Raw genomic sequence first — 12,148 nt, 5'->3', positions numbered from 1 at the left:
GAAAAGTTCTGCTTGTATTCACAAGCTAAATATATATATATATATACTGTATACATATTTTTTTTCTGGCAGAAAAACAAGTTAAAGAGGAGCCGTCCCCTCTCCTGACATGTCTGTCTGTTTCATTAACTTCTTGAATTCCCCACGTAATACCAATTCTGGAACATCTATTCCTATGACTATGTAGAAGTTATTAATAAATTGCTAGTAGTTAGCAATGACGGTCCAGATGGGTGTCACTAGTTAGGGCTGTTTCACACGAGCGAGTCCGTTGCGGGAATCGCGCTCCGTGTGTGAGTGTGATCCTCCGCTCTGGACTTGCAGGAGCGCACGGCATTATCATGATTATAATGCTATGTGTCTCTACATGGCCTTATTTCCACAGAATCATAGTGACATAAAGCTGTCAGTACGATTCTGTAGAAATAGGGTCAAGCAGAGGCACATAGCATTATAAATCATGATAATGCCGTGCGCTCCTGCAAGTCCAGAGCGGAGGAGCACACTCACACACGGAGCGCGATTCCCGCAACGGACTCGCTCGTGTGAAACAGCCCTTAGGGGTGTGTCCCTACACAGTCTCACACTATCCAATCAGTGCAGACAGTATGTGCAGGGACATGCCCCCAACTGGTGACACCCATCTGAATATTCATTGCAAATTGCCGGCAATTTATTCTTGATTTCTAGCAGGAATAATAGAAGACTGGCGCAATATAGAGACTCCAGGATTGTAATAACATGAAGAATGCAAGTAGTTACAAAAAAAATAAAAAAGCCATGTCTGGAGAGGTGAGTTTATTTATTTCAGTAATGCAACTTAAAAGGTGAAACTAACATATGAGACTCATTACAGGCAAAGCGAGATATTTCAAGCCTTTATTTGTTACAATTTGGATGATTATGGTTTACAGTTTATGAAACCCCAAATTCTTAATTTTGAGGTACCCTTTGCTCAGGGGGTATGGATTAATTAGCTGACTAGAGTGCGACACTTTGAGCCTAGAATATTGAATCTTTTCACAAATTTCTAATTTTAAGCTGCATTAATGCAATTTCTTTTCATTTGCATTAAATGGACTTTTGCACGATATTCACCTGTATATTTTAAATCCACAGCATCTCAATTTATGCCGCGGATTTCCACCACGGATGTCTGCAGCAAACATGCAGAATTACGCACTGAAATATCCACTGAAATGAATAAATCTGCCTTAAAGGGTTTTAGAGACATATTGTTTTGTTTGGTAGGGGTCTGAGTGCTGAGACCCCCACAGGTCGCTAGAACGAGGAGAGGGAAGTTCTCAGATATCACTCTTTTTCTCCTCACCGCTCGTAGACTTATTGAGCCAGTCTCCTGCATCGAGGAAAGAGAGCTCAATAAGCGCGCACTTCTCTCTAATCCTTCTAGCGATCAGTGAGGGTCTCAGGGCTCAGACCCCCCACCGATCAAAACGTTTGATATGTCGCTATGAAATATGCAAAGTTTTACCAAAACACAGTGATCCTTTAATATATTCTCCAAAAGCAATATGTCTTCTGCAATATGGCATGCATTGAGCTCAGAAAATTCTACAGGCACTGTATTTGGAAATGAAGGGTTCAGGAACATGTATGATATACTGAAGCTTCACATAAATCTCATCATCCTTTCATTGACTAAAGTGACCTTTAGCGTAATATGAATACGTTTGTTGTCAGGGCCCCGATTCTGCCTCCTGATGAAATGTGAAGATGAATGAATCTCAGTGATTGTCCATTAAGCATTTCCTAACATTTCTGAATATGGCTTCCTAGGTATCGGCACTGTAGATGGGACAGCAGAAAAGGACAAGGACTTCAGAGGAAAGGCCCAGAAACAAGTACAGTTTAATCCTGGGCAGACCACGGCGACTTGGAGAGTGCGGATCCTAAGTGACGGGGAATATGAACAGTCCGAAACCTTCCAGATCGTCCTGTCAGAGCCTGTCATGGCAGCACTAGAATTCCCAGAGGTGGCAACAGTGGAGATCATCGACCCTGGAGATGGTACAGTGAATAACTAGTCTATTTATTTGGGATATTACCCACTTCAGGGATTGCTTGTATATTGGGTAATATATCATTGACATCATCAGTTGGTGACAAAACTTTTAAAAGTATTATCCACTTTAGACTATCATAGTAACATAGTATATAAGGCCTGAAAAAAGACATTTGTCCATCCAGTTCGGCCTGTCATCCTGGAATTTATCCCTTTTTGTTTCTAGGGTCCTCCAAAGATAATCTGGTCACAGGGTGTCCTACTACATCAATCCCCAGAGTGTTCCCTCTAAACACTGGAGTCAAATTGTCAATTCCCACGGCAGTGCCCCTACAGGGAAAAAGAGGCATTACACATAGGTTCTCTTTGTAATGCACAGACATGTCCTGTCCTCTCCTTATAGACCTTCTTAGTAAATAGATGAGTTCTCTATGTGGATTCATCTCTAGTAATTCAGAACAGTATATATGAAGATGGTTCTTGTAAACTAGACATCGCATTTAAAGGGTTGGTCCCATTAAAACAACCTATCCTGTATCCAGAGGATAAGTGTCTGATAAGTGGTGGGCCCCTGCAATCACAAGTATGGGGGCCCATGCTCCTGTTTGAAATGAAGCAGCAGACATGCATGTGCATCCACTGCTCCATTCAAATCTATGGGACTGCCGGAGATAGCCTATCAGCCATCTATGGAAGCCCCATAGAGTTGAATGGAAAGGCAGCAAATGTGTGTGATCTCCCTTGTTTTCAGGGGCGTAACTACGATAGCGGGAGACCATGTGACTGCTATGGGGCACAGGGCAAGAGGGGGCCCAGTTGGGATCATCCCTTCTTCTACTGGGGTTGAAAACTTGGTCAGGACTCAATCCTCTCTAAAGGAACAACTTTTAGCAAATGAGGCAGTGGGAAAAAATGGCCCAAGTGTCATTGAAAGGGGTTTAGGCGGAAACCCCTCTGTCCTGTGTGTGGGGCCTGGTTTGATCCTTGCCTATGAGGCCCTTACTTCTCTATGTACGCCACTGCCTGTTGTCATGATCGGCGAGAGCCGCAGACCGCTGCTGATCAGAAACTTATCCTGTGGAGTTAAGTTATCTTCATGGAACAACCCCTTTAAAGCTGTGGGAGGACCAATGTACCAATAGCATGATCTGATAGATCCCCCCACTAACCCCCTGTACTGTATACTGATAAGGTCTTCCTGACATATATACCTCCAATGGAATCAAGATGTGACCAGATCCTTAGTATCTCCCTCATAATAGTGCATGGAGACATCAGATTGCCCCCGATCAATGAATGTGGTCTCCGCGGAGGGGTGATGGCCTTAATGGCGGTCTCTTGATCCTTTCTATATATTGTCATATATGCAGTATCTTTTATATTAAGGTTGAATCGTTCAGCTCCGTAGAGATAAGACTGTGGGAACTGAGGCACCTATGGCTTTTTTCCTCCCCAGAAAGTAGTGCAAAAAGAAATATGTCATGTTTAAGATGATACAGGAGAACTGGTTTGTGTAAGGTGAAACATTTAGGAGTGAAGAAGTGATAAAATGATTGCTAAATGCAACGTAGTAGAGATAAGGGATAAAGAAGGCATGCGCTGGCGGGGGGCCCACTCCACATCTGTTCTGTATTCCTCAACCTTACTCAAAAGGTGAATGTTACATGCCTCAGCCCTGTATTGCTAAGACTTGTACTTGTAGGAGGTGCTCCTGGATGTATCATTTTCCATTTGACTAGGCACCCATAATTAATGGGCTGTGCTGGTGTTCTAGGAGACCATAGAGTTATAATATGTAGCGCTAATTAAAAGGAGTTTCTGCTTCTCATTTTGATACAAAAAAGTACAAAGATAAGCTGATCATAGGTTATTCAAAGGCCGGGACCCCAAGCAATCAGCTTTACTCGGTTGTACAATTTCCCTGCAGTGCCCCCACAGGATAAATGAAGAATTACATGGTTCAGTTAAAATATATGGGCTGTCCTCTATTTATGGAGTTACTGGGTCCTCCAGAGGCAGAGACACTCTTTTAAATGCTCTCCGCTCTTGTAATTTTAAGAATCCTGAACTGTGACTTCCTCTATTACCTAAGCATTATCTTATATCTGAAAATGGGTTTTTAAAACTTTCTTGTGACAGTCTCCCTTATGTACATGTGGACTATCCTCAGTATGTCTAATTAGTGGGAGATCCACGACCTGCGCCCCGCCAGTTAGCTGGTCTACAGTATCTCCGCTGCTGGAAATAGACTCCTGAACTACACAGATCCATCCTTTGTGTAGTGGACAGGTCTGTTTGCCGCAGTACTGCCCCCACACCTTTGGTTGGGTACATGTGCTCTTACATAGTACGTATGCAGAGTATTGTAGGCCAGGCAACACCCCTCTGGATTTCTGGGAAAGATATTCAAATTAGCTTTCCTAAGCCTGTCTGATGCCAGCAGTCATAAGACGTGCTAATTTTCATATATTTTTCCTAGAAACCCAGTGGAACATTGCCTGGCCTAAAATACTCTGCAAACGTAATATGTATACTAGGAGCTCTCCGTAATGAGAGAGAGTATCCCCCAGACAATGCATATATACTTCCTACTTTCAGGGCAACTGCAGAATATTTGATTTGTGTAGAATTGATTTATACCTGAATCAAATCTTTTCAAACATTGAGCGAATCAGACCCAAAACAAACTTCAAGATATTCGCTCATCTCTACTTTACACCAGTTTTGATAAATCTCCCTTATAATGGGATCATTTGCAAAACCCCCAAATTTGTAGCAGTAAAATGACCACACATTTTTCTCAGCTGTACGACATATGTATATGCACATTTATATTTATACCAGTTTTCTGGATTAAAAGTTGCCTAAACATTTGCTGAAACCATGGAGGTGCCGCAGCTCTTCTCACATCTGTACTCCGCATGCTGGAAAATCCAAGCAGAGCTGGTGAAACCTGAGCGTTCGGAGACACACTGCTGCACTTTTTGGGTTTTAGCAAAGGTTTAGGTCCCCGTTGAATATAAAACATGAAAAATTTGGCATTTGGAGTTAAAGGGAGTTTACAGAAGTTTATTATTGATGGCCTATCCTCAGGATCTGTCAGCATTTTATCTGATTAGTAGGGTCTGACTCCCTCCACCCCCCTCTGTTTGGAGAGACCGCAACACTCCAGTGAGCACAGTGGCCTCTTCCTAGAATGGGCCTTGGCTGCAATACCAAGCACAACCAGTATGCAATGTACGGCGCTGTGCATGGACTCGCACCATCTACAGTATGTATTACATGGATGGCCTTTCACATAAATGGTCACATGAAAATTTACTCAATCATCTATTATCCTCACTTGCCCCTTTTTTGGCTAATGCATCGTGTAATTGGCCTTATCTTCTATGCTAAATCCTTTAGTGGAATTGCAAATTAAAGTACCTGGCGAGCCCCACGCCCCAGACTAATGTCTACATGTTGGTGGCTGCTGAAACAAACCAGACCTTTGCACTGGAAATCGTACTTGTACTTGAAGTGCTGAAAGGAGGTACAGGATAGATGGTGAAGGATCGGGAGAGTCTCCCGTATGGAATTTCTCTCCATGCGATAGATGGATAGGAATTCCCTAATCCTCTCTGACAACAGACACGGTAATAAGTATCATTTACCCTTTAATTACAAGGTGCCGTCTAACATGGGAGGTAGATCTCCAAAAACATGCAGGCAGCCATTTTAGATCAAGCAGATGATTATAGAGAAGAGTGACTGATTTCCTTCGCTCCTTATTTTTCTAAAGCTTTTTGACTGTAGTGGTCGTAAAGGTGTCTAAGTGTAGATACATTTACTATTATATATATATATATACAGACGTGGACAAAATTGTTGGTACCCTTTGGTCAATGAAAGAAAAAGTCACAATGGTCACAGAAATAACTTTAATCTGACAAAAGTAATAATAAATTAAAATTCTATAAATGTTAACCAATGAAAGTCAGACATTGTTTTTCAACCATGCTTCAACAGAATTATGTAAAAAAATAAACTCATGAAACAGGCATGGACAAAAATGATGGTACCCCTAACTTAATATTTTGTTGCGCAACCTTTTGAGGCAATCACTGCAATCAAACGCTTCCTGTAACTGTCAATGAGACATCTGCACCTCTCAGCAGGTATTTTGGCCCACTCCTCATGAGCAAACTGCTCCAGTTGTGTCCGGTTTGAAGGGTGCCTTTTCCAGACTGCATGTTTCAGCTCCTTCCAAAGATGCTCAATAGGATTGAGGTCAGGGCTCATAGAAGGCCACTTTAGAATAGTCCAATTTTTTCCTCTTAGCCATTCTTGGGTGTTTTTAGCGGTGTGTTTTGGGTCATTGTCCTGTTGCAAGACCCATGACCTGCGACTGAGACCAAGCTTTCTGACACTGGCTAGTACATTTCTCTCTAGAATTCCTTGATAGTCTTGAGATTTCATTGTACCCTGCACAGATTCAAGACACCCTGTGCCAGACGCAGCAAAGCAGCCCCAGAACATAACAGAGCCTCCTCCATGTTTCACAGTAGGGACAGTGTTCTTTTCTTGATATGCTTCATTTTTTCGTCTGTGAACATACAGCTGATGTGCCTTGGCAAAAACTTCGATTTTTGTCTCATCTGTCCACAGGACATTCTCCCAGAAGCTTTGTGGCTTGTCAACATGTAGTTTGGCATATTCCAGTCTTGCTTTTTTATGATTCGTTTTCAACAATGGTGTCCTCCTTGGTCGTCTCCCATGTAGTCCACTTTGGCTCAAACAACGACGGATGGTGCGATCTGACACTGATGTTCCTTGAGCATGAAGTTCACCTTGAATCTCTTTAGAAGTCTTTCTAGGCTCTTTTGTTACCATTCGGATTATCCGTCTCTTAGATTTGTCATCAATTTTCCTCCTGCGGCCACGTCCAGGGAGGTTGGCTACAGTCCCATGGATCTTAAACTTATGAATAATATGTGCAACTGTACTCACAGGAACATCTAGTTGCTTGGAGATGGTCTTATAGCCTTTACCTTTAACATGCTTGTCTATAATTTTCTTTCTGATCTCTTGAGACAGCTCTTTCCTTTGCTTCCTCTGGTCCATGTCGAGTGTGGTACACACCATATCACCAAACAACACAGTGATTACCTGGAGCCATATATATAGGCCCAATGGCTGATTACAAGGTTGTAGACACCTGTGATGCTAATTAGTGGACACACCTTGAATTAACATGTCCCTTTGGTCACATTATGTTCTGTGTTTTCTAGGGGTACCATCATTTTTGTCCATGCCTGTTTCATGAGTTTATTTTTTTACATAATTCTGTTGAAGCATGGTTGAAAAACAATGTCTGACTTTCATTGGTTAACATTTATAGAATTTTAATTTATTATTACTTTTGTCAGATTAAAGTTATTTCTGTGACCATTGTGACTTTTTCTTTCATTGACCAAAGGGTACCAACAATTTTGTCCACGTCTGTATATATATATATATATATATATATATATGCTGGGTTAAGGAAAAGTCATATGATTTCTCAGTATTCTTCCTCTATGGATTATTATTTTATTTTTTTAAGATCTCTGCTTGCTGTCAATTCATTGTTTACATGAATACCATAGGATCTTTCTAGTGGGCCCAAGCTCTGACAGTAATGGACCCCTAATAAAACAGGACCCTTAAAAGTTTTTTTTACTGATGACCTATCCTCTGGACCCTCAATGTTTGAGAAGGCAGCAGCGTTCCTGTGAGCACTGCGGCCTTCTCTCTGCTTTTCCTAGGCCAGTGACGTCATGTTCATTGTCAACGTGGTCTAGGAGCAGTGAACGAGGCTAAGCTGCGATACCAAGCATAGCCGCTGTACTATGTACGGTGCGGTGCTTGGTGACCTGTGAGAGGGCAGCGGCGCTCACAGGAGGATCTGTGCCTTCTCAAAGAGCTGATTGGCAGGGGTCCCGGGTGTAGGATACTAATGACCTATCCAGGTCATTGGTTAGAAAGTCTTGGAAAACCCCTTTAAGGTCCTATATACAAAAATGGTGGGCCCTTAGAATCATTTCCTCTGGCTGGTCCAAGGGACTTCAGTCGACGCTGGTCACCATGTTATTTTTTTTTTAAAGTCCATTATCTATTGCTGATATATGGCAGCTTGTTTGATGGGTCACAACACAGTAACAAAGGATGAAATCCAGCGATCCTTCCAAAAGACACATTTATTCGAGGAAAATGAATACACACGTGGCATTTAAAAAATAAGCGAACCAGTTACAATTCACTTAGAATAGCACATGATTTAAGGTCACAACTGGCAGTGATTGAATATATTAGATGTGAACACGGTGGGGATTCGCTCTGGTAGGCAGGGTACGCGGACGCAGTACAAAGGCAAAAACAAGGATGTAAATCAAAGTTCAGTGTTTTATTCACACAATAGGAAAAACAAGAAAAAAGTAACGGTGCCTGTTCACACCACACAAAGTCCACAGTGCACAAAACCTTCACCTGGTCAGTAGATTTCCACCCACAGTCCACGGCTTTAGAGGCCTGTTTCCCCCAGCATACGGCTCTCACAGCTTCTCTGTCCTGGAGGATAATCCATACCAGCTGAACGTGCTGGCTGGGTTTTTATATCCCAGCCAAAACCTGGCCTGCAACCGTGGGGAACAGCCGCCCACCCTGCTCTTTGGCTGCTCCCAATAAGAACCGGCCCGGATCGGCTTTACAGCCATACTAACAGCTGAAGTGTCAGACTGCACTACAGGACTGACACTTCAGGAAAAAAATTACCTCACGGAGGCCAGGAACCTCGGTGACACGTATCTTCCGTCAATGACGGCTCCTTGTTCCTTCTTACAACACATACAGAAATTATTAGTGTAAAATTAGATCTTGTTTCAGATTTAATCCTTTGGGAGTTCTTGTGTCCAACATAAAAACCAAAGTGCTTCAGGGTTAAACCGTTTTTGAGTAATGTTCACACCTCTTATTGGTGGGTTAAAGGGCATCTGTCAGCAGTTTTGTACCTATGACACCGGCTGACCTGTTACATGTGCGCTTGGCAGCTGAAGGCATCTGTGTTGGTCCCATGTTCATATGTGTCCGCATTGCTGAGAAAAGTCATGTTTTATATATGCAAATGAGCCTCTAGGAGCAACAGGGGGTGTTGCCGTTACACCTAGAGGCTCTGCTCTCTCTGCACTGCGCACACCCTGCACTTTGACTGACAGAGCCAGGTGTGATGATGATTTCTCTGCCTGGCCCTGTCAATCAAACTGCAAAGGGCGCCGCGCAGCTGTTGCAGAGAGAGCAGAAGGCTTTAAGTGTAATGACAACCCCCCCTGTTGCTCCTAAAAGCTCTTTTGCATATAATACAATTCCATTTTCCGCACATATGAACATGGGACCAACACAGACGCAACACAGACGCCTTCAGCTGCCAAGTGCACATGTAACAGGTCAGCCGGTGTCATAGGGACAAATCTGTCCTTTATGTGTTTTAATGACCTTACAGGTCAAATCAGGAATATCTCCACCATTCTTCTCCACAAAGCGTATAGACACAGCGGACAACCCCTTGAGACATTGCATGGGTGCCTCCTGATCCTTATTTTCAGTCGGCCAGTGATGCAGTCCACCTCCAGTGGCACAAAGTAATCCAACTAAAAGGTGCAGTAAAGTAAGACTAGACCGTCTATAGACAAACGCGTGGGGCAGCAGGAGCCGCTGTGATGAATGGAGTGGATCTAAATATTAGGCGGATTAGTGAATCTGCCCTTATATAGGAAAGAGATATATTTACCCCTGCGCCATGACATTCGCTCATATGTGCATTACATGGATGGTCTAATGATTTTAATGGTCATTTCCGCCTGCACAGGGAATTTATGATTAGTCCCTCATACATGCAATAAAATGTATCTGTATAGCGCCACCTGCTGTTCGTTCTTTTCCCTATTTTTCTCTCTGTCTCACTGAGGTTGACATACATGCTCGGTTCCATCCTTCAGATGCCTCTCCTGTTAGATAGTTAGGCATCTTGCATACGAACGTGTGTGCCCTGTGGCCGTGCTGCGGCCCGCAAATTGCGGGCCACAATGCACAAACACCCACCGTGGGGCAGCCACAGCGGATCGCGGACCCATTCGCGGACATGTTCTATCTTTTTGCGGAACGGAAGTATGGGACGAAACCCCACTGAAGCACTCTGTAGTGCTTCCATAGGGTTCCGTTCCGTGCTTCCGTTCTGCACTATTCCGCATCTCCAGATTTGCGGACCCATTGAAGTGAATGGGTCCGCATCCGTAATGTGGAATGCACACGGAACGGTGCCCGTGTATTGCGGATCTGCAAATGTGGTCCGCAATACTGCCACGGAGCGCACACGTTTGTGTGCAATAAGCCTTACAGGGAGATCGCTGCAGTAGAAAGGACACGCCCCTTAAACTTTGGTAGGGAGGAAGCAACATTCCCCCTGAGCTGTGAGAAGTAGAGACCTGCGTTAGAAAGGACACACCTACTGAGCCGTGCTAGAGACAGAGCTGCAGCAGAAAGGACACAACCAGTGAGCCGTGCTAGAAACGGAGCTGCGGCAGAAAGGACACAACCACTAAGCCGTGCTAGAAACGGAGCTGCGGCAGAAAGGACATGCCACCTGGGTTGTGCTAAGGAGAGAGCTGCAGCAGCAAGGATTTCAGTTTTAATTTATGCCTGGTATAAATTACTGTAAATGTATCCGGCTGTGGTGGTCTCTTCTTCTAAGCTCTGCCCACTTTTCAAAAAGACTTGAGAGAAGCTATAAACGTAAAACATGATGTTTGCCCAAAAATAGGTGACTTTTGTACACCAAAAACTGCCATACGGCCTTTGTCAATGACCTCCTCTGACTCGGGTTCAGCCGACTATCTACATTTACCGTTTATTTCATGTGTAATTTTCCAAGTTCCACAAAATAATCGTCTGATTCTTTCTGTTCGTAGAATCAACAGTGTTTATACCCGAGCCAATATATAAGATTGAAGAAGATATCGGTGAGCTGTTTATACCGGTGCGGAGGAGCGGAGATGTCAATCAGGAGTTGATGGTTATATGTTTTACACATCAAGGTAAGGCCACCCCTGTATGTTGTTCTGTCACCCCTGTATGTTGTTCTGTCACCCCTGTATGTTGTTCTGTCACCCCTGTATGTTGTACTGTCACCTCTGTATGTTCTTCTGTCACCACTGTATTGTTGTTCTGTCACCCCTGTATGTTGTTCTGTCACCCCTGTATTGTTGTTCTGTCACCCTGTATTGTTGTTCTGTCACCCCTGTATGTTGTTCTGTCACCCCTGTATTGTTGTTCTGTCACCCTGTATTGTTGTTCTGTCACCCCTGTATATTGTACTGTCACCCCTGTATGTTGTACTGTCACCCCTGTATGTTGTTCTGTCACCCCTGTATGTTGTTCTGTCACCCCTGTATATTGTACTGTCACCCCTGTATGTTGTACTGTCACCCCTGTATGTTGTACTGTCACCCCTGTATGTTGTTCTGTCACCCCTGTATTGTTGTTCTGTCACCCCTGTATTGTTGTTCTGTCACCACTGTATGTTGTTCTGTCACCCCTGTATGCTGTTCTGTCACCACTGTATTGTTGTTCTGTCACCACTGTATGTTGTTCTGTCACCCCTGTATGTTGTTCTGTCACCCCTGTATATTGTACTGTCACCCCTGTATGTTGTACTGTCACCCCTGTATTGTTGTTCTGTCACCCCTGTATTGTTGTTCTGTCACCACTGTATGTTGTTCTGTCACCCCTGTATGCTGTTCTGTCACCACTGTATTGTTGTTGTTCTGTCACCACTGTATGTTGTTCTGTCACCACTGTATGTTGTTCTGTCACCACTGTATTGTTGTTCTGTCACACCTGTATTGTTGTTCTGTCACCACTGTATGTTGTTCTGCCACCCCTGTATGTTGTTCTGTCACCCCTGTATTGTTGTTCTGTCACCCTTGTATTGTTGTTCTGTCACACCTGTATTGTTGTTCTGTCACCCCTGTATTGTTGTTCTGTCACACCTGTATTGTTGTTCTGTCACCACTGTATTGTTGTTCTGTCACCCTTGTATGTTGTTCTCTCACA

General features: G+C 43.6%; 1 protein-coding gene across 1 annotated transcript in view; it reads left to right on the top strand.

Moving 5' to 3' along the window:
* FREM2 (FRAS1 related extracellular matrix 2) overlaps window positions 1-12,148 on the top strand; it is a 188,168-nt gene that overhangs the window by 88,653 nt on the left and 87,367 nt on the right. The window contains 2 exon segments of the mRNA XM_044283639.1: window positions 1,798-2,028; window positions 11,005-11,130. Coding sequence (XP_044139574.1) covers window positions 1,798-2,028; window positions 11,005-11,130 — 357 coding nt within the window.

Source organism: Bufo gargarizans, chromosome 3 (genome assembly GCF_014858855.1).
Source record: "Bufo gargarizans isolate SCDJY-AF-19 chromosome 3, ASM1485885v1, whole genome shotgun sequence".
Classification (NCBI taxonomy): Eukaryota; Metazoa; Chordata; class Amphibia; order Anura; family Bufonidae; genus Bufo; species Bufo gargarizans.
The sequence above is the reverse complement of the archived record's forward strand: the minus strand, read 5'-3'. Positions and strand labels throughout refer to the sequence as shown.